The sequence below is a fragment of the Phalacrocorax carbo genome, chromosome 1, assembly GCF_963921805.1.
Source record: "Phalacrocorax carbo chromosome 1, bPhaCar2.1, whole genome shotgun sequence".
NCBI classification, from domain to species: Eukaryota; Metazoa; Chordata; class Aves; order Suliformes; family Phalacrocoracidae; genus Phalacrocorax; species Phalacrocorax carbo.
The window spans coordinates 151,061,946-151,084,762 of NC_087513.1; the positions used below are offsets into that span (position 1 = coordinate 151,061,946).

A 22,817-nucleotide genomic window follows, 5' to 3' on the forward strand; every position below is an offset into this window, starting at 1 on the left:
TTGTAACAGGCAGTGAGCTTGCTTTTTTATGAAAAAAAAAAAAAAAAAAATGAATCCAGCAAAGTAATTAATCCTGTTATTCACTACTTGTAAATGGGTGCAACTGTAGTAAGCTATAAACAACAGAAAAGACATGGGTGTGTGTACAAGAAGCAGCAAATAACTTCATGTCCAAGTTTGATCTCCTATCAGGAGGCACAGGTTTTGATCATGTGGCTTGTAGATGAGTCATTGATTAGTTACCTATCTGCATAACATAAATTGTTATACGAGGAACTGCAGGTACAAAATTAATATGAAGTTACTTGCATTTTCAAAATGAAAGTAATGCTAAAAAAAAAGTACACATGAGAGTTCAGCTAGCTAAAGCTTAATGAATCTCAGTGGCTGTATGTCTAGTACAAGGAGAATTCTGTGCAAGTGGCTTTTCAGAAGAATATGAGAGTCTGCATGGCATCAACTGTCCACACAGTTCTCGGGGCAGAATTGTGATCTGCACTGTGTTTAATAGTGTTATCATAGGACAGTGCTGTAAGTCACTTAGAAAAGATGGCTATGTCATTGGAGCCGGTATCTTCGACTTCCTTAGAGCTTACAAGTACTCATCTTGTAGGAGAAGGTAGTAGGTCACATGTAATATCCAGTGTTGCTGTGAGACTAAAATCACTGCTTCCTTCCCTTACTCAAATTAACGCTGTTCAGTAGCTCGTGAAAGCGGGCGCATTCTTCCCTGTTTATATTGTAAACCCCTTTGATTTGAGCCCGCATGTTGCCATGTGTTTGGATGGTGCACTGGGCACACAGGGCTAATGCAAAGAAGAAAATGCGTTGTCCCTCTGGACTTACTGTGACTCCTGCTTTTCTGTTAGAGCCTGGAAGTGCACTAAGTGCTATGTGGCTGCATTTAATGGCAGGCTGGTGTCAAAGGGAGTTTCTGTTTGTGCATTCAAACTCAGATTTCCATCACCTTTCACTGCTTCTTTTATTTCCGTGTATTAGCAGTTTATTACAAAGAGACTAAATTACAGAAAATTGTTCATTTCCAGAGATCCAAACACCATTTTCAGAGGAAACTCGTTAACTTCCAAGTGCATTGACGAGACAATGAAACTGGCAGGGATGCATTATCTGCAAGTTACACTAAAGCCAATTATAGATGAGGTAAGAGAAGTTTAGGCTGTTTATTTGATAAAATGTCACTGTAAAAAGCCTTCAGGGAGCAGATACTGTTTATTCCTTCCCGTTGTAAGATGACTTTGTAGGAATAATGCTTAAGAGCCTGTTTCTACATTAAAATCCTGTGTGTTGGTTTAGCCACAGCTGAATCACCCAATTCAGAAACAGTTCAACTGTATTAAAGGAAAAGGAAAGTTTCAATTTATTTAACTAAATTACTCAGTTTTATAAAATCTAACACTTAGAGTTTCTGAGAAATTAATAAAGTAATAACTTAGATGAATAAAGATATATATACCAGAAAGCTGCTGGGAAGCTATAAGTAGTACATTTCAAAGTATTACGGGTATAAAGGAATAAAATTATTCTTAGATAACTGTGTATGTGATGCATGTATTGTAACAATGGTTTATTATCTATCCAGTCCAGAATGGTGGGTGTGGGTATTTTAGTGCATTAATTGGGCAATACTTTTAGACCACAGACTTCCTTTAAATGATTTGACAGTTTCTTCAGCTGTTGTTTTAATGTTTCATCAAAAAATGTCGAGTTTTTAAAGAAATAGATACACTTTCAAAGCTGACTGTTTTGGCAAAACAGGGCTTTTCTTGAACAGCCTTGCTTGAGAGAGCCTTAACAAACAACTCTTCATTTCCGCTGAAGAAAAGTATAGAACAAATTAATGCTACTTTTTGGAAGAAAATAAAGATCCCATGTAATGTTCCTTCATTTATCAACAGAAAAGAACCCCACAATTTATAAAGTTGGCTTTTGCCTTTTACCCCCCAAAAAACTAACAGATCATGCTTTTTTACAGAACTTTTTCTACTTGAAGGTAAACTGATGTATTGACTGTTCACTCTGTTTTGGTTCATGGGTTTTTTGGTTTTGGTTTTGGTTTTTTGTTTTTTTTTTTTTTCTTCTAGATCTGCCAGGTCCATAAACCTTGTGAAATTGACCCTGTGAAATTAAAAGATGGTGAAAACCTGGAAAATAACAGGGTATGCATTAGATTTTGAAGATATAATCTCTGTTTACGCTATCAGGTTTAACTGAGGTCCTCAGATGTTTGATGTTGTAAATAATTTTGTTATTCATTAGAATACACTGGAAGCTTTCTTAACACCACAAACTGTTACAATTATTTTACAACAGCTTTACATTATGCTATAAATACAATATCTGTAGAATGTTAATCACTTCTTCCCCCACCCTCGAGGACAGGATAACTTAGCCTGTGGCTCTACTGATGACCTAGAAAATGGTGCTATGAAAAGGAATGATATGCTGTACAGCCATATCACTTGATGTTTATTTTTGACAGGATTGATATTTTTACTCTTGTACTTGAATGCATGCATTTACCAAAGAGAGTATCATTGAGTGTGAGATTGTTTTGCAAGTATATGATGTTGAAAGTGAGAATCTTTTAATGCTGCTATTATGAATAAAACTAGGAATAATACCGCGTTCCACAGCAGATTGTGATACTGATTTTCGTCATAATCATTGCGTTTTTCAGGAAAATCTGAGGCAATATGTTGATCGCATTTTTACTGTAATTACAAAATCTGGTGTAAGCTGCCCTACAGTGATGTGCGATATTTTCTTTTCACTGAGAGAATCAGCTGCCAAACGTTTTCAAGGTGAGTTTCCATGTACTGTTTTATTTTACATCATTGGTACCTTTTAAGTGTAGGTATAGTCTAGTAGTCTGCATGATCCATGATGGATATAGTAATTGAACAGCATCTTATCTAAAATACCATTTGGAGTGTGTATTAATGCCGGTTTTTCCTTGATTATTCATTCCACAAAGAACATGACTTTTAATGATTGTGTGAGTTTTCCTTAAATATCTTTCAAAGGAAAGCAGCATTTAAAAAGAGCATTATGATGGTGTGTATTTGTGGTTTCAGTATTTGCAAAGTGTGCTCGGTTTTCAAATGTTTGGGTTTTTGTAATTGTTCATTCTGCAGACTCCATGCAGCTGAATTATTTTCTGCTCATACATCAATCTGTAATAAAGGCCAATCTATAAATTATTGGAGTCGATTCAAGCTCATTGCCCTAGGAGGCCCATGTGCAAAGGTTTTCTGGCTGTTAGGAGAGAATTCTTTCCGTTCCCTCCTAGTTGTTTTGGCTCTGTGAGAATGAGCAGGCAATGTAAAACTGGAATTGAGGAAAACAACCAACCTGTGTATTTGCATGGAGGGATAAAGATTACAATAGCAAAGTTTGAGAGAGCAACAAGAGTTCAGCTTTTGAACAGCCGCTTCATAGTAGAGAAGCTCAAGCAGAAAGCCATTAATTGTGCTGTTGTGCTCTTTATTTTATGTAAAAATAAATACAAAATTGTATTGTCTGTAATTACCAACTGGAATAGATACATTAGGAGTCTGTACAGCACTTCTGCCGGGGGTATAACTAGATAACTGAGAGGTAGCATCTGTGCTGAACGTTTTATAAACTATGTAAGTTACTTATCATACTTTAGTTGTGTAGATGGAATAGCAGATGTTTGTATGAATTTCTCTGTGTAGTGGAAGAGTGAATGGTGTTTTCCTTGTAGCCTGTGTTGTGAACTCACTGCTTTTTAAAAGGCTGTCATTTCCTTGGTTTATGCTAGCCAATCTCTAGCTCAAAATCCCCCATCATCAGTGTAATCCTGTAACTTCTAAATATATATGTATCCAACACATGCTTGAATTAGCTTTCTGAAGGCGTTCTGATAATTTCAGAAGGTTGTTAGGGAAGGATTATTGAAATGCTGAGTAGAGGTCTTTTTTTTTAATAGGTGACCTAGATGTGAGGTATACAGCTGTCAGCAGTTTTATTTTCCTGAGATTCTTTGCTCCTGCCATTCTTTCTCCAAACCTCTTTCAACTTACACCACACCATCCAGTAAGTACTGTATCAGTTTTTTCTAGCTGCGTATATAGTTCTGTCACCATAGTCTGTCTACCAAGATTCTTTCTTCAGTTCTTTTAATAGCCTTTAGGAGAAGTACCTTTGCTAGTTCAAAGATCTGCTATGTTTGTCTTGGATACGAAGCATATGTTGAATGGCTGCGTATGTGAAGAACCTGGGAGGTATGGGAGGAACAGTGAAATTTAAGGACAAACAAAATAGATAGTCTAGGCTGCTGTGGAAAAGGTAGTCACCGCTTCATTTTTGCCGCAGTACATTAATGCTGGATTGATTGTCAGCAATGTTGGAAATGTTTTGGATGTTAAGCAGCTTATTGAAGACTTCTAGTAGTTCTTCTTATTGGGACTGGGGAGGACCTGGACAGTCCTCAAGACAGAAATCTATTTTTGTCTTGCAAGTGATTGCCTTTGATTCTCTGAAGAGCAATAGGGTAGCTATGAAGCATGATGGCTTGACAGTCAAAAGCCGTTAAAAAAAGCATCTTTTTTTACTGTAATGTTTTATTGGGTCTTTTCTAATTTTATGTTACTTTTCTGCAAGTGAAATAAGAAAGAATGAATGTAGTTTACCTTCCTCTATTCCATATTTTAAATAGCTAGTACACAGAATGATGTTCTCTTTCCTAGGATCCTCAGACTTCTCGAACTTTGACACTTATCTCTAAAACCATTCAAACGCTAGGCAGCCTATCAAAATCTAAATCTGTAAGTATGCAATTTTCATTTAAAGGCTTAATTTGGGAAAGTGATTTTCTTTTTTTTTTTTTTTTAATCTTTTATCACTCATTGTAATTAAGCCTTTAAAATGCTTGAGTTGTAGTAGGCTTATGCAAAACTGGTTATGGTTGCTTTGATTATAAGCCTCTCATGCTCACAGGAAAACTAAATCTGTCTTAATCTGAACTAGATTTCAGTAAAGCAAAATTGTGTGACCAACCTAGAAGTCTGTTCCAGGGCTTTTCATTCATTCCTTCTGGAAGAAAGTTAGTGATCAGGAAAACCTGTGAAGTGCTCTACTTGTCTCCAGTACACGATAGCAGCTGTCCAGGGCTTTACAGATTCAGCATTTTAAAGCCCAGCTGAGAGGAATTGGCCAATAAGGGGAAGGTGTATGCTTTTCTTTTCATAGCAGTTCAGTTTTCTAGCAGTCAGTGGTGAGATTAGATCTAAATGCCCATGCTCTGGATGTTTGAAATAAAACTTGTGTACCTAAGGCATCACAGTGCTATATCTGGTGATAATTTGGGGTCACTGGTGATGTAGTTAGGATTCACACAGGCAACTGTAGATGAATCTGTACCTCAGTTACAAATCCTTTGAGAAGACAGAACCCCTTCTTTCACACTTCTTGTCAGCTTCTTTTAGGACCAAGATTAAAAACCAAAGCAGAAGTTTGAAGCTTTTGAAGAATGCGTTATTAACTGTAGTAACCGAACACTTGAAATGCATTCTGCTACCTTCTTGAAATAAAAATTTCATACCACCAAATGTGTGCTGTACAACATGAAAGTAGCGCTTTGCTTATTTTACCTCTGGCCAGAAAAAAAACCCTCTTATCTTCAGTGGCTTGCTTCATGGTGTTGCTGTTAACAGTAATATTTTCTATATAAACTGTATTATGATATGCATGGTTTTGGGTTTGTATTTCAGGCCAATTTCAAGGAATCCTACATGGCTACTTTTTATGACTATTTTAATGAGCAGAAATATGCAGATGCAGTAAAAAATGTAAGTAATGTATGTGAATGTTCTGAAAATCCTGCTGTGTTGTTGAAGCTGATGCTTGGAATCCTAGAATGTAATACAGACTGTTTGTAAACCAGGAGGCATGTGCTGGAAAACGCTGACTCCTGATAATTGTAATATTCAAGAAACTTTTATCAAATTATGTGCATGTCAATAGTAGAATCTTTTTGGATCTACTTCTACGTAATAATGAGGTTGGATTGCCAAGTGGCTGCTTAGAGCTTGAGACATGTGCATGCTTCATAGGGTGCTGCAGATCTGTGATGAAAATTGCTTAGTCTAAAAGGAGGTGAAAGATACATATAACAAAGGAGCATAAGAAGCGTTGATCATCTACAGTTTTTCTGCTTAAGAGCGTTTGCGCTATTTTTAGTTTACAGCCCAGGAAAGCTCTCAAATTCCTCAAGCTTCTGACATTACCTTCTGTTTAACTACTTTTACAATATTTTCTTGTAGCTCTGTGCTGTACAAATGTTAATGTTTTAAATTTGTGTAGTGCAGTACTGTTATTTTTATCTATGCTTTTTGTACACCTTTTAGTTTCTAGATCTAATTTCATCTTCAGGAAGGAGAGATCACAAGAGCATAGAGCAACCTATATTGCTTAAAGAAGGGTAAGCATGCGTGTGCAACAAAACCCTCTACTTGTGTGCTTGCTACCATTCTAAGGCAGCTATCTTATTTTCCACCATCCGTATTCCATCCATGTGTTCAGAGAAGAATGTAGGAAGATTCTTGTGTTGCTATTTCTATTCTCTGTGGCTGCTGTAGCTGATTTTAACATCTTTTCATTTGATTTAAACATCTTAATTTAAGTATGTTTTGAAATAAGTGGAGGAAAAAGAAGCCTGTAGAACTTAATTAGCACAGCTAAGGCAAAATAAACTTAAATCAGGATTGTGTTAAAATCAAGTTGATTTTTTTTTCTGAACTCCAGTGAACAAAAGCTGTAAAATTCCACTGTGAAGGCAGATACTGAATATCTTAGTGAGGGCAAAGCCTGCAAATGGAATTTGGATTTGCTGCCCTTTAAGATCCGTACGCTAATCATTATCATGGCCATTTCAAGGAAAACTTGTGATGCACTTGGAACAGTTTCTAGTTTTAGTACCCTTCAGTATTAGTTTTAGATACTAATTGTTGACATTTTTTTGTGTTACAAAACTGAGTTAAGATCATCGAAGTGCACTGTGGAAACAGCTGCTTTGAGCTGGGAGGAAGAAAGTAAAAAATCCAAATTCTTCCTGTCAGAGCTCAGTAAGCTGAACTGCTGCTTTGAAAGTAAGCTTTCATGGTAGCTCTAAGTCATGCAAAAATAAGGTTTTTGGCTACCCCTTTCAGTTAACCTGCACAGTTCACTTCACTTCTATGAGTGTCTGTCCCTAGAAGCAAGTTTGTCTATCTTAATTCTGTATACTTATCATTCTTTTGTTTTGAAAATAAATGTATAGTTTGTAACATTTTCCCTCTAACTCTAAAACATTATTTTTTTCTGCCTCTGTCTTTCTTTTGCTCCTGTCTGATTTTTTTCTGTCTTTTCTTGCTCGGCCTGTGGCTGCTGTTGTAAGGACTCTTAAACTAACAGTAAAGAAAGTTGATGGTAATAGTTCATGCAGGTAAGATGGTAGGGGCAGTTGGTGCTTTGCTGTAGCTACTGGCTGACAGCATGTCCTTCCCGCACAGCAATAGACTTGTCTGACTTAACTTTTGGGGAGGAAGTGCTCTGTTTAACAATCCTGAAATGCCTGTGTAAACCCAGCAGAGAACATTTTGTTATCTGTTTCTTGATGTTGACCAACTCTTTATTTTCTTTTTTTTTCCCTTCCTTAAGACAAAAACCTGCTGTAAATAGAGAATAAAGGACTTCTATCTGTATGCGGAGGCTCCAAGAAGCACTGAGATTTGCTTAATACTCAGTGTATAGATTCCAGTAAACTCACTGGAAGTAATTAAGCGGCCACACGTTTTCTAGGCACTTCTTAAGTGGCATTCATGTAAATTGTTCTCAAGGTTAAGGAATGGCCTTCAGCTGTCTATTTTTCTGGACATTTTGCATTATTGCCATGTTATATCCTGGGGAGTGGATGTGAATTTTCACAGCCTTTGATTTGATTCTTGTCCAAATTGATTGGCTGGTTAGTGGGGTTACTGTTTGCCATTGCGATGTTTTTGTTTGCTTTTGTTTTTTTCATCTATCTTTGTTCCTACTAAGAGTATCTAGATGGAAAGCTATAGCATATGTACTTTTAAATTAAAATACAGTATCAAAGATCAGTCGTTGGCACTTGGGTTTGCTGGCATTGATCATGCCATCACTGCTTAACAGCTGTCTGCCTGGTTCTTCCCAAAAGGAAGAGAATTAAAAGGAGAACCAGTCCTGCCATTCTCATAGGTGAAGGAGGCATGCGGATGCTTCCAAGCAAGGCTTAGGCAGATCCAAACTCAGGTCTACCATAAACATGAGAAGAAACAGTATCTCCAACCACCCAGCACTGAAATGGGTTTAATCTTAGACTTTTTTCCCTTTGTGCTTCTGACTATTTGCTCCAGCTTCTCACACATTCTGCAAATGTTAGAAACAAAGAAATCCTTTAAATTCACCTTGTAACTTCTGTGGGTTTGAATGCTTAACTATGTCAGCTATGAAGAATTTAATTAGAAATGTGCTCTTAGCTCTGCAGTACAGGGTTTGCATTTTTCAAAGAGAGAGGTTATGTAGGAGTTTTAAGTCACCTTTTAAGTGCTGGCATGAGAAGGAAGAGCAACTAACTTGAAGAACATATTGTCCAGCCCAAGGATATCTGCTCTTCCCTTTGAATTAGCCTTAACCTTGAAACATGAAGACTGCCACCACTGGGCCTGGTGATGACCTGAATCATATGGTTTTATTAAATATTTCTTAAGTAATCCAAGAAAAAGGACTGAGACAGTAACTGTCTGACCATTTTAAGAATGAGAGAGGTGTGTGACTATAACTGGTTTTAAAAAAGTCTGTTGCTGTATACAGTCCTTGTCAGCTTTTGCCTGCACAACTTGGAATGGGCAGCAGGCAGCAAGCCCTGCTGGTTAAGAAACAGTTAAAGCCTGAAGGAACTTGGATTTCTGTTTGAGCTCTAAACAGACCTGCAGTTCAGTTGGATGCAAAGTAGTTGTTTCTGACTGAAGATACCAGAAGTGAGAAACAGTATTGGCTGTTCTAAGCATTTTAGGTCTGCTATTGAAAATCTTCACATCATTTGCTGTTCTCTCTGTGTGCTCTTTGTGCTGTATAGTGCCTTCCTACTTGATAAAAACTACTCTAGTAAGTAGTTTTTACTGGCTCCATTATAGAGTTCTGGTTTTGGCACAATATTTAATGTAACGTGTAGGGTAGCTGTTATCAACTCAACTGCATATGCATACGCACTTTTTTCCACCAGAAGTGATGCTGAGCAGTGTGAAGCCACCAGGGTTTCCAAAGTCACCTTGAAGCTTTTGGATTGATTTAGTGGTTAGGAAGGTGCTGGATCCATCGCAGTTTCTTGTAAGCTAATTCAAATTTGAAATTAATTAAAACTGACAAATCACTAAATGAACACCCCTCTTCTGCCAGAAGAGAGGGGGGTGGGGGCTCCAGCTTTCAGCCATCAGATTGCTTTGAATGTTATTGAAAATGCATTTCTAACTGCAGCATCAATGTGCAATTGCAAATGGAGCGTGGAACATCCTGATTTTGTTTCTAGAGCTTGAGAACGACTAAAGCATGTAAGGGTACAGTCCCAGTGCTCCAGAGGCCTTACACCTGCCTTTTAATTATTAAATATACTCTAAACCTTTTGAGCTTTCTTACAGCTTTAAATAAAAAATATTAAAAAGCTTGTAGAGTTTAACAGGTCAAGCTTAGCAGAGCAGTACTAACGGTGTTCTGCCCTTTTTCTGCTGTAGTAGGAAACATTTAGCTAGATTTGTTACTGAGGAAAGGGCACAAGCTGCAGCTCAGCTAATTAACTAGAGCCTCTATGTAGACTACAAGTCAAGCTACATGTCTTGCCCCTTATCTAGATCTGGAAAAAGGACAGGCTTAACTAAGAGATGCACTAAACCTATCCAAATGTGAATTTCCTTCCCTTGTCAAGGCAAGGCCTCAATAATTAGAAAACACTGCGTCTCCTTCTAAAGCTTCACAGGTGCCATTGTGTATGTGTGTATATATATGTATAAATCTATATACATAAATATATATATATAATATGTATGCATATATTTAGATGCATGTATATATAAAATCTGGTGTGTTGTAACAGCTGTTGTCCTGTTTACTAGGTTCATGATCAAGAGAGCACAAGGAAGAAAACGATTTGGTATGAAAAACTTCAAGAAGAGATGGTTTCGCCTGACAAACCATGAGTTTACCTATCAGAAAAGCAAAGGTAACGAAGGTTTGCCAGTCTCTTTTTGGTACATTAAAGTGAAGTTTAAACATAAGAATTGTGTAAGAAAAGGCGACTGAGATCTAGATCTGTAACTGTAGAAGGCACAGTGCAGGCAAGTCTGTCAGCCTGTGTTCTTGTCTTTTTTTAGTATGTCTGTACTTGACTGTTAGAGAAGCTTCTTGGATAGTGCAGCACCCTAGAAATTAGCAGAATATTTGGTAATATTTTTCTAATACCAGTTACCAACAACATCTTGTAGGTTTCACAGTTACATAGTAGATTGTCCAAGAAACAAACCTCAGGATACAAATACCTTATGCTGGGATTTGGGGTTATACTGAATGTTCTCAGATGCATCTCGGCTCATTCTCATAAGTTCTGTAGCATTGGCACGACTGGCTGCAGTAGGCAGAGATTTGTCTGCAAGCTTTGAACTTGCAAAAATATGTTCACTTAATGTTGCACGATGTCAAGGAATTTGCCTTCCGCAAATAGTTCCTGTCTGTTCAGTAGTACACAACAAATGCCACTTCCTTCCATCATATAAACACATGGAGAGTGAGAAGCATAAAAAAACACGTTAAGATCATGCCAGTCATCATTTCACACTCAACTTTTTAGGTCTTACGTCACCACCATCAACCTAGTTCAGCTGAGCTGACAGGAATGATTTCTTTCATTGTCACCTTCTCAGGAAATACACTGTGTCCTCTGCAGTAGTCAGTTTCAAAGAGGTTTGTTAGCGTAAGGTAGTGCAGCAGAAAACAGAAATGAACTTAAGATAATACTTAAGGACCATGCTAGTAAATCCCTGCTGATTGAAAGATTTTTTTTTTTCTTGTGCAGTCAAAATTACCTTTAAAAGAACTGAATCAGCCCTTAAAATAAGGGCGGAGGATGAAGTTCAGTTGTGAATAAGTTGCTCAGTATCTGTGTGCGTGTTCTGCAGGTGATCACCCTCTGTGTAGCATTCCAATTGAAAACATTCTGGCAGTGGAAAGACTGGAGGAAGAATCCTTCAAAATGAAAAACGTAAGTAGGTCATCTTCATTAATTTTCTTGTTAGGCTGCTCTAGATCCACCAGCCTAATCGCCTTTTTCCCTTTTGTAACCTGGATTGGGTTTCTGTTGAAAGATGTACAAGCACAGCTGCTTGTTCTGTATATAGCAGCAGGAGTTTCCAAACATACAGCCCATTCAGATTCTTAACAGCCCAGTCAGCAGTCTTTGGGTTTCGTGATCTGCAGCACAGTCAGTACTGACCGCTACTGATCAGCTGTCTGGGCTCCGTAATGTCAGACACAGGTAAGATAATCGAGTCGCTGTCCTTTCTGTCAGACCTCTCTGTTGGGAAGGAGCTTGCCTGCTTATAATTGTGAAGGATCACATCTTCTTTCTTAGTTATCAAGGTTTTTTCTACTGGTTAATAAAAGTGCATATATATTTGGGTTAGGTCATGTGCCAAAAGAACATCTGTGCTGTGCCAGTATTGGTTTAGCATTTTGATTGCCACATTAGGGAATAAAATACAGCTGATTTCTCATGCGTGGAACAATACTGCCAACTTCTGCCTGCAAAACATACCATCCATTGTGTAAGAACAGTTCTTAGACATGATCAGTTTAGGTGATGTTGGTAGCCTTTTTCATACTCTCTGCCTGTAAAGCTGAGTACGGTCCTTAAAAAGGTTCATTTAAAAATAAACAAAAAAGAAGCTCATGTTTTCTAGTTCTAAACATGCATCTGCTATAGAATTTTTCATACACATAAATGGTTGTGACTTTAGCTTTTCTGCCTGTAAGTCTTTCCTGCCATCTACACTGCTGTGGACGCCATACCAGGCAGTGCTCAAACCTGCCCTAGGTATTGGGTTCCTCAAACAGCACTTTGTTAAAGTGAAATACAATGCTTGACTCCTCAGAATTGTCCCTGTTTCAGATACTAATTTTGGTAGCATATCTCTCTCTTAAAAGGTGGAATAAGCTTCAGTTCACTGGCTCCTAGAACAGATCTTCATTGTATGTAGCTGGCTCTGGTGTTTATAATTCATGTTAATTACATCGGCAAGAGCAACGAAGCTGCAAAATAATTCTCAAGCTATCAGGAGGCAGCTGTAACGTGATGAACTGTTGCCAACTGTACTCTGCAAAATAACTTCTTTGAACTAAAAGTAGCCACACAGTTGAGACAAAACTTACTCTGTGTGGAGAGGAGCTGAGCTATAATTCTGATCAACTCTTCAGTGACAGCAGTCTTTAACTTATGCTCAGTCTGCTAGGCTAGAATGCATCCAAAATACTCCTTTACTGTGAAGATTTATTATAGGAAAAATACCCCTTTATTGTTAACATCAGAAACTGTAGGCTATGTTGGTTGCTTAAATTCAGTATTACCTAGGAAATGAAGGTGACTACATCCATTCTGGAAAGTTAGGTTCAGAGTCTTTCCATAAGCAGTAGAAAATACCATTATCACCTTCCTGTGCTAATATATGGCAAGATAAACGGGAATGTATAAATAGAATACTGCAGCAAGAACAGAATTCTCAAATGTATTTGGGATGGATGTTCCATCATGGTTGCTGTGTGTGATTAAAGATGCACATTTTCTGTAAATACTCCATGTATCTGTGCTCTGAATTGCACCAAGTGTGTTTTCTGCGCTCCTGCCTGGCAGCAACACCAGGAGCCTTCACCTTCCTTAAGCACAGTTGGGGGCGGGGGAGGGGGGCTGGCTTTAAGTATTCCTCAGGTCTTCTGTGTTGCTTGCACGCCAGCAACTGGTAGTTTTGGTAGTGTAAAGGTCTTGCAACCACTTGAAATTCTTGGCTTGGTTGTGGGCTTCTCCGTAACAGTTGCCATATGTCAGTTCACTTAGGCTGGTATCCCATTACACAAAGCCATACTCTGTAAATCTGTTCCTTTGTTGTAATGCAGAAGGCTCCATTTACCCCAGCAGGACATTAAAATTCTTTTCCCTGTAGCTCTGTGTTAACGGAGGGCTGAGCTGCATTCTCCCGTCTTCCTAGTGCCTTCCTTCCCTATTTTCCCAAACTCAAATTCCCAGTTATGTCCTGAAAAGTTTTATTAAAAGGACTCTCTTTTTGGTGTGTATTTGGGCAATGCTGGACTGATCATGTGAGCAGGTCCTACACTGCTTTTGTGTGTTGTGCCTTTCTAATTATTGTCTGACATCTATAAGGATACTAAATCCAGGGACATGACTGTCGGAGCTTTCCCTTTTCTGTTAGAAAAGACATTGTAATTAAAAAAAAACACCCCACAACCCTGTTCGTTCACAAATTAGCAAGTATATTTGCAAACTACTTCGAAGGATGTGCACCTAAGAGTGTCACAAGGGAAGAAGAGATTGTGCCTGGTGCTAGACTGCAACCTTTTCCTGACCAGCTAGGTGCAAAATGCAGGCCAATGTTTCAGATCTTCGTAATAGACAAAAGTGAATTTCAGTTTTGGTGGGGTTTTTGATGGTGGGGGTTTTGGGGTTGGGTAGGTTTTTTGGTTTATTGGTTTTCTGGGGTTTTGGTTGGTTTGTTGGTTTTTGAGAGGTTTTTGGTGTCTCTGTTTTTAAAGTAGCACAGAGAAACCAGCTGTTTGGAAAATAATATTCCACATGATATGGGCAGTGTTAATATCTAACGATTTGAATAATCAAATGAAGAAATAGAGGGGGGAAGGATAATTTAGGAATACCTGAGAGAGAGAAGAAAACCCATTAAAATTAAGTATTTGCCAAAGCTAGAGGAAATGAAGATGGCTGACACTTGCCTTTCCAAAATTTGCAGTTAAGATCTAACTTGAGCTTAGTTATCTTCAGCACATGATGAGTGTGATCTGGCAGTAAGGCTGTGCATCAGAAACATGCTTCTTCAAGAGGAGGAAAATAAATGTGATTGTGCCATTTTAGGTTGCAAGCTGTTTTGAATAGGCAGGAGAGATCTAGTTTAGATTTCAGCGCCCAAGCCCTAATGCAAAATTAATGTGTAATTATTTGAACCACCCTATGGCAATTAAAGAGCAACTGTATTGTAGTGATTTGCTAGTAGCAGCTATAGTTGGGTGCAGAAGCATGGAAGTTATTAAAGGGAAAGAATCATGCTGAAATAGGTGCTAATAAGACTAGAGATATGGCAGTATTAAAGCAAAGCTGTTGCTTAGGCTTGATCCAAACTCTCATTTTTCTCTTTTCTGCCCCCTGCTGACTGACATTTCCTTTCAGCCCTGCATTGGGTCCCTCTGTCAGCCTTCCAAAACTAGGAGCTTGCAGCATTACTAAAACTGTATCCCTGAGGCTCACAACAAATCTTGCTGTCCTACAGGAACAGTATCTTACTCCTTGTATCAGGTGATAGGTCTTGTTTTAAGGGCCCATTTGCTGCTTGGTATTGTGTTGAAATGTATTTATTGGCACATTCTTATAGTACGCTGTGGTTTTACTTTAATAAATCATCAGTCTGAGCCCAATCTTAGGTTCACCGACTCATTCTGGTGGTTTATTCTGCGGGTTACTTCCTTATTTGCAGATGTTCCAGGTGATCCAGCCTGAAAGAAGAGTCCTGTATATCCAAGCAAATAATTGTGTGGAGGCCAAGGACTGGATTGATATCCTCACCAAAGTTAGCCAATGCAACAAGAAGCGCCTCACGGTCTACCACCCCTCTGCCTATCTTAATGGCCACTGGCTTTGCTGTAAAGCTACTGCAGATAATACTCCTGGCTGCACACCCTGCACAGGGTAAGGATTGGTGACATGCTGTTGGTCTAGCTATTGCCAGGGATGTGTGCGTCCCTGCAGTGAGGCTTGCAGTTACCAAGATGATCTGCCACGTGCGCAGGCATCGTCGTGTTTTCAAAGGCCTTATTTATTGTTATTTCTCATGCTGCCAGTTTCTGCATATCTTGGTCAAAATGTTGACACTTTTAGAGCCCAAGACATTGATAGGAGTTGACTATGGAATAAGATGCTCTGGTTCTAATCATCTGTCATTAGTAAAAATGTCAGAAGTCCCTTCAGTGTCCTGTTTGTAAATAGCTGAAACAGACAATCATCTGCTCCTAGATTTAACTCTAAACCGATTTTTTCCTAAGGGGCCCACTCATGCTCTCTGTTAAATGGAGAGGTACTGTCTGGTTCATAGGAAGCTATTTTCATCTAAAAGGAGAGAAGCAGCAAGTCTGTAGTGGTAGTTAGTCTCAGAATATAAGACCTGGACAGTTGGGAGTTCAGTGCTTTGGCTCCTCCATCTGGTTACAGCAGACTAATTCACCAAAATGCCTGGATACTGATACAGTCCTCTCTTCTCAAGTCAGAGTGAAAGCATGCTGGATAAATCTAGGCATAAAGAAGTTTGAACTTGTCTGCCTTTTCTTTTGGGAAAAATAGGAAGTTTTGAGTTCCATTATATATGATCTTTCATGGGTACTCAGTTTTACTTTCATCCTTGTAAGTGCTTTTTGTGCCATAATATACTGTTTAGCATATAACTTTTGCCTCTCTTCCTGATGCCTTACAGAGGCCTGCCAGCAAACATACAACTGGATATAGATGGAGATAGAGAAACTGAGCGCATCTACTCTCTTTTCAACTTGTATATGCCAAAATTGGAGAAAATGCAAGGTGAGGATGAAAGATCATTGCATCTCCAATACACTTAGCACGACAAAAATACCTATGAAAAATGGTATGTTCCAGCTAGACCAGTCTTGCAAATCATATCCTAGAACGTAGTGGCCATTATTTAACTTGTTTCCCCTCTGCTGTCTTGGGGCAGCTGTGTAAATTATTTTCGGTGCAGTGTGCAGTCTCATAGTCTGTATGAAGTTCCTGCATAATAAACAGTTGTTTGAAATAAGTCTTAACCACAGCATCTTAAAATAGCATAGGCACAGAGCATTGCTTGGATGCTCTGAATTGACAAACCAGAGCGTGCGCTAAACCAGAAGTTTACCGATCCTGAAAAGAAGCACCAGCAAAGTTGAGGTTTCAGTGGAACATGGTTTTGTGTTACCAGAAATCACGTGCACATTCTCTGATCCAGATCCCCGAGAACAGGCTGAATACAAATGGTTTCTCAGCAGTTATCAGCAAAAGGTGACCTGTAGATGTCTGGGAAATGCTGAAAAGTGAAGTTTGGGCTAGAAAACCCTAAGGAGCTGAGGGGAGCAGAGATGTGACGTGAAGGATAAAAGAAAGAAGAGACAGCAGAGGAAGTTAGTACTAGTAGGCATGCCAAGAAAAGTATCCGGTGTACACAGTGCCAGACTTGAAATCCCAATTTAGCACAAGGAGTGTCAGGGAAGCCTTCACTGTGGCACTGATCTTTAAATAGGACTTTATTTTATAATACGAGATAAGCCAGTGGTGTCAAACACACAGATTGGAAAGCACTTTAATCCATTCCTGGCCACTGTGCAATTGCAAACTTAAGATCTCCACCACTTCCGAGCTGTCTGAACCAATGCCCAGCTTTCCCCTGTTCCGAATCCTCACTGCCAGAGCCAGCATCGAGTTTCAGTGTCGGGGAAAAGGACGCAGGTCTGGCCAGACAGTGCAGCAAGGGGAAGGTAACTCGAAAGCTCAGACTGTGACAGCGATAAAGCTAAAAAGAGAGGGAAAAATAGATAAAGTAAAAATTTATCTCTCCCTTTCTACTACACTCGGCTACAATGCAGAAGTAGATGGCATGATGAATGTGTTGCAAATGTTCATGTGCAATCAGTGTCCTGATCTCTTAGCCGGGAAGGCTCCCTGGTAAGATCAGAAGGTAGTAGGGCTTGCCCCTTCTTAGGATATGTCCTTAAGCAGGCAGCCAGGCAGTAGTCATGACATATTCTGCTTGTGCTTATTGTATGAATATTTTAGGGGTGATATGGTAAAACATCTTACGTGACTCCTTCAGCCTGCAGTTGTTCTGAATTCAGTCTGTTGTGCAGTGCCGTACTTGCTGCTTAGCTGCTGCTTGGTGATGGAACCTGTCCTTCTGACAGGCGAATGCTTGACTTTGTGCACGCCTGCTGCAGGGTTGGCCTGCAGCACAGTGGCAGAGTTAGGCCTGTGTCAGAGCTCCCAAAGTGTGTGTGGGAGGTACTGCTAGTGGTAATTGAGATGAAAGCATGCCTGTGCAGCAAAGGACAGCTTCGCACCAAGCCAGGATCAGCTGCCAGGCTTGCTGCCCTTTCCTTATGAGACAAGGAGGAGATGGACATGGGACAGCCTCTGTGCCTACCAACAGCCCAGCAAAAAGACAAGGAACTGCTCCTTCTGCTGTTGCTGTTGTGTTGATGACAGCCACAGTTCTGTGGTGGTCATATGGAAGCAAACCAATGAACTCCATGAACCCCGGACTGACTATTTTTAGTCTGCTTGTCTTGCTTTTTTTCCCCCTGCCTATCTGATACCTATTCCTGTACTTCACCTTTTTTTTCCCCAGAGGCCTGTGGCAGCAAATCTGTGTATGATGGCCCTGAAGAGGAAGAATATTCTACATTCATTATTGATGACCCTAAGGAGACGTATAAAACACTAAAGCTGATTATTGAAGGCGTTGGAACTTTAGAGCAGGAGCATGCTCAGTATAAGCGGGATAAATTTAAGAAGACAAAATATGGAAGCCAGTAAGTGTAACGGGTTGTCTAAACAAGGAACAGTCCTAGGAAATGCTATTTCCCTGCTTACGTTCTGGCCTTCACCATATTTGTGTTCAAGAAAGATCCTGGAAATACATACGAAGTAGGATTATGACTTAAGAATGATGTCACAATATTTTAAAGGACTGTAAAGAATTTTTAAATGCTTATTTTTTAATGCAGTTTCATTCATAAAAACAAGCGTGGGGTTTGTTTTGTTGTGTTGTTTTAATTTTGAACCTGTGCTCTTAGAATGAGCAGTAAATACCAGAAGATACATGTACTTACCAGCTTATTTTAGAGTGTTGGTTTAAAAATGGGAAGAGTGGCTGATACAGCCACATAACTGCATTTTGTGTGCACGTGAATGAAGGAGCATTCTGCACATGGCTGACAGAAGAGAGGATCAATTCTATCAGTCAGGTCTTCCAGTTCAAGTAAGATGCAGTATTGTCATTGCAATTACAACTTCGAAAATCAAACTTAGGGAAGAGATTTTGTCTGTTCATTTTCCATTCTGCCATTTTGACGTCCTGACCGAAAATTCTATGTATAGTACTTTTGCCTTTTTTTTTTTTTTCTTTTAGAGAACATCCCATTGGTGACAAGAGCTTCCAGACGTACATCAGGCAGCAGTCAGAGATCTCAGCACATTCCATATGAAGTGCAAAGGAAATCACAGGACAGTGCTGAAGGGTCGATCAGTGAAGCTAAATAGCAAAACAAAAGGGAAGCCACACATGTAGCAAAATGCATGGAAAGTGTCAAGCTTACAAACTTTGAGACTTGCTATACGTATTCTCTTTTCAAGAAACTGTTGTAATAGTTGCTATGCACTTTATTCATCTGGTTATTGACAGATGATAAAACTCTGCCTTCTAGGCAGTTGTTGTCGTGTATTTTTGAATTTGTTTTGGTTTCTTGGAATCTAGTGATCAGTTCAATGATCGAGGTGTGTGGACTTCATCTTGACAACTCCAATGCAATTCCTTATGTTTCGGAAACCAAGCGTGCTGCTAATATGCAGCATTTTCTGGAATGGTTTTTGTGACTGTTTTTTGTTCCCGATTAATGTATATTACGTCACACCCCTGTGTGGTCTCTTAGGAAAAGCCTAGTAACACTTTACTTTTAATGCCTGCACTTAGAAAAGCAGCAGATTAAAAACCCTCTGGTGTAATCTCTTGCGTTGTACCTTTTATTCTGAGAAGGTCTTTTGTTTCTGCAGCAGCATAATTTTTGCTAAATGTGCACAGTTTCTACTAGAAATTCAGATCTGAATGGTACTCTTGATATTTTTGAGATACAAGGTCATTTCTCCAGACACATTCAGCAGACTTTGGTTTTGAAGATGCAATCTCAGCGGTATAATAAAACTGACTCTTCTATTTATATGAGTAAGAAAGAAATGAACTTCTGTCAAAGCTACATGTCTCTCTTATGCAGCCCAGTGAATGGTGATCTTTGAAAGGTCTGCCAGCTGAAAGGCAAAGTAAGCTGATTTTGACGACCTTTTACCACCGCAGCGAGAAGGACAAATGGAACACGAGTCTGGCAGCTGAGACACACTGACTCCCAGGCACATCAAGATGGGTTTTCTCTGAAAGAACGTTTGAGTCCATTTTATCCTAGTACCACTTGCTTTTCTGGAAAATAGATTTCTACTTTTCAAAAAAATGTTTTTAAATACTTTTTTAAAGGGACTTGTTAAAGGATATTTAGTATATTAACACGCATAATGGTAACTTGTTAATATTCTAAGTGTAGTGAAAATGGAATGAGCTGTGTATCTCACTAATACCAACAAAAGTCATTAAGGAGGCAATAAAGATCTGCTAAATATAAGATATATATTTATGTATGCTCTTTAGTTGTACACGTAACTTTCCTATGTATAAAGGTCTAATTCACATGTAGCTCTGATGGCACAGAAGCATGCATGATGGACTTTAAGCTTCTGTGGGGTGGAAGCTAGCGTTGGTTTTAAGCTGAATTGGAATAGAAAGCATTGAACTATCAGTTTAATGTGAAGATATCTGTATCTGCTTAAAGCATTACAGAGTTAATTCTTAAACGTGTCCCCGTTGCATCTGACATGTTTTAAGATGGCTGATTTTCTTTGAATGCCTCTGTTTGTTAGTGATGCTTTTAGGAATGAGGTTTTCATTTGTTTGAGTATATAATAGACCACCTCCTAGTAGGTGATACATGATCTTTTATTCACCCTCACCCAGGAGACTGGGGAAAGGGAAGTAATGAAGCGTTCCAGAGACGCAGTTTTGACTCCAAGCTTTTAGCAGTCATAAACTGCAATTTGTAACACCTATTTGTTAACCTAATGTTGTGTATAAAATACTAATGGCTTGTAATGTGTGTTCTACTTGCCAATTAAAAGAAGTATTTTATTTCTGAAAACTGTGTGCACATTTGGAGTCTGTTGAGATTCACAGAGGCCGCTGGGGTGCGTGTTGGCACAGCATCCGCTGTTCGGAGTTGGACCGTGACTGGAGGTCCTTGTGAGTGTAAACCAATCTCTGTTGGGGCTGCTGAGTCCCATCCTTGCTCCTCCTCCCATCCTCACTCCTTTTTCTTGGTTCAGCATTGCACCCATGAGACTCTGCAGTGAACCAGTCTGGGCACCTGAGCCAGCCACAAACTACTTTGGCAAAGGCGGCAGTTACCACTCAGCTACATCAGCCTTTTGAACTGGTGCCTTGTGTTATTACACAGCTGTTGCTGCTGTGAGGAAGGGGTGAGTCCCTGTTGAAAGGGCAGGAGGAGAGAGTGGAGAGCACAGCACCCTGCATGTAGATTGGCTCCTGACCCTGTGGAACCACCACCCTTCTGAATAGGACCTGTTCTGTGGCAAAACCTTGGACGTGCTGAGGTTTCTGCAAGTCAATCTTCTGGAGCTTACTAGTCCTCTCTGGATACTCATGTGGATTAAGCTTTGGCTCTGAGCCACTGTGTGACAGGCTGCGCTCGCTGCTGCTGTCGGGGATCATTTGCAAGAAGGCTAGGCAGCAGCCCCTCCGGGATAGGAGGCTCATCCAGTGAGTGTTAGTCTACCTCGTGATCAAGGTAACTCCCAGTGCTGTATCAGGTGTTTGATACCAGAACACAGGCATGCATTTCTGAGAAGCTTCTGGAGAAGCGCTTATGCAGGCACCCTGGCTGAGAGAGAGCAGTGGTTTAACAGGTAGACCACAGCCAGGAAAGAAAACCAAACTGATGGTGGAAGACACATCGCCACTGTCTTGGTGAAGGTGAACTTGACCACAATGATGCAAGTGTGTGGTTTTGCTGAGGAATTGTAAACCATGTTTTGAAAACAAACAAGGTTTCAAGTAAGATGAGGTAGTAAACTGGCACAGGATTTGTAAGAAATTAGCTGTTAAACGCAAAATTACTGTAATGCCATTCTCAGGTCCGTCTCTTTTCCACTGAGTCCCATCCAGTGGATACAATAATTTTGTTTTCCTGCTAACATGTCTTAGCCTAAGTCAATAGGAAATCTATGGAAGCTGCTTTTCTTACAACATAACTTAATTGGTTGGTGACGAGGTTGTGTTAAAATTGGGCTTCCAGTACTTGCTTAGCCTCTGCCTCTTGTCCGTCTGCAGCATGTGTTTCCAACGGTATCTTCAGAAATACTCAGCAAATCCTGCCCGCAAGGCAGCTGACTTGATAGGTACACTTGGGACAGCATCCCTTATATCCAGAATGAAGAAAATAACATTAAGAAACAAACAAACAAAAAAGCATATCCATAAGTAAGGATGTCAGGTCAGTTTTCTTTCCTTCTTTCCTCTACCCCAGCCTGAAAGGTAAAAAAATTAAGCTGTGTTGTTCTCTCCTGAGACTCCTGGTGCCTGTTTTCTCCCTTGCTGAACCAGCGCGCTAGGGCATGGCTGACCTGGCAACGGGGCCCAGGTGACCCTGGTCTGTGTCCATTCCGGTTCAAAAGAGGTGGTGTCTCTGGCCAGGCAAATGCCTTTATGAGTTTCAGAAGAGTTCAGAGTGAGAGAAGTGGCTGTGAAACTTCACACCCGAAGTCGAGATTCCAGTTAGAGTTTCCTAAGGCAATGGGTGGGAGTTTAGTTGACAGATAAAATCTTGTCACTTGTGTGTGTGCTTTCTAGGTGAATGCCGTAGAGGTGGAGAGCAGCTGCTGCGTTGATGACAAATCGCTATTGGGGCCTTCTCATGCTGTGGCTGTTGTGTCTGAAGTGGTGCTGGGATGCAGTCAGTTGGGCAGCAGGAGTGACAAGCCTTGCGTATGCCAATGATGTCTTAAAGCTCTGTTGGCACCAGCGGCACTTGGTTCTTCACCCAGTAAGATTTTGATGAGTTCTGCATATGAGTGAGGGCTGAAGAACGTGGTTCTTGTCCGGAAAGGTTTCCAGGTAAAAATCACCCAATGGAAAAAAAAGAAAAGCACCGTGTGCCATGGGCACGGCATGCAGTTAATGCAAAGAGCACCCAGGGCCCACCGCGCCCTTAGAACACCTGTGGGAGTAAGTGTCAGCAACTGCCGTCTGAGAAGCTGTGAGAAATCGGTGAGAACTTCTGTCTACACGAGAAGCTGATTTTGAGGCTAAAGCAACTGGCTGTGCGACGCAGCTCTCTGAGGCACTTGAACGTTGACGTGATTCCCATCTCCATCCCTTCTCTGCAATGCTCCACACAGTTTCAAGGTCATTTCAACTTGCAATCCTGTAAGGATGCTTATAAAGGGCTGTGTGAGAAGCTGGCCTGGGTAGCTGGAGAATGTGTGAACCCTGCCCGACCCCATGATTAGCTTCAGGGAATGGGTGCCACGAGAGGACTATGTCATAGGGCAGTCCCGGACTGGGACTGATGCTGGGCGGTGCTTGGAGATAAAGAACAGCATCTTCCCACAAACCACC

General features: G+C 40.1%; 1 protein-coding gene across 1 annotated transcript in view; it reads left to right on the forward strand.

The window, feature by feature from the left end:
* RASA3 (RAS p21 protein activator 3) overlaps window positions 1-20,322 on the forward strand; it is a 134,653-nt gene extending 114,331 nt beyond the window's left edge. Inside the window, exons 12-24 of the mRNA XM_064439915.1 lie at window positions 1,047-1,161; window positions 2,103-2,177; window positions 2,699-2,822; window positions 3,974-4,080; window positions 4,734-4,811; window positions 5,757-5,834; window positions 6,393-6,466; window positions 10,155-10,261; window positions 11,214-11,296; window positions 14,805-15,016; window positions 15,795-15,898; window positions 17,712-17,895; window positions 18,495-20,322. Coding sequence (XP_064295985.1) covers window positions 1,047-1,161; window positions 2,103-2,177; window positions 2,699-2,822; window positions 3,974-4,080; window positions 4,734-4,811; window positions 5,757-5,834; window positions 6,393-6,466; window positions 10,155-10,261; window positions 11,214-11,296; window positions 14,805-15,016; window positions 15,795-15,898; window positions 17,712-17,895; window positions 18,495-18,570 — 1,417 coding nt within the window. The 3' untranslated portion in view covers window positions 18,571-20,322. The remainder of the gene's footprint in view (window positions 1-1,046; window positions 1,162-2,102; window positions 2,178-2,698; window positions 2,823-3,973; window positions 4,081-4,733; window positions 4,812-5,756; window positions 5,835-6,392; window positions 6,467-10,154; window positions 10,262-11,213; window positions 11,297-14,804; window positions 15,017-15,794; window positions 15,899-17,711; window positions 17,896-18,494) is intronic.
* Window positions 20,323-22,817: the final 2,495 nt, after the last annotated feature.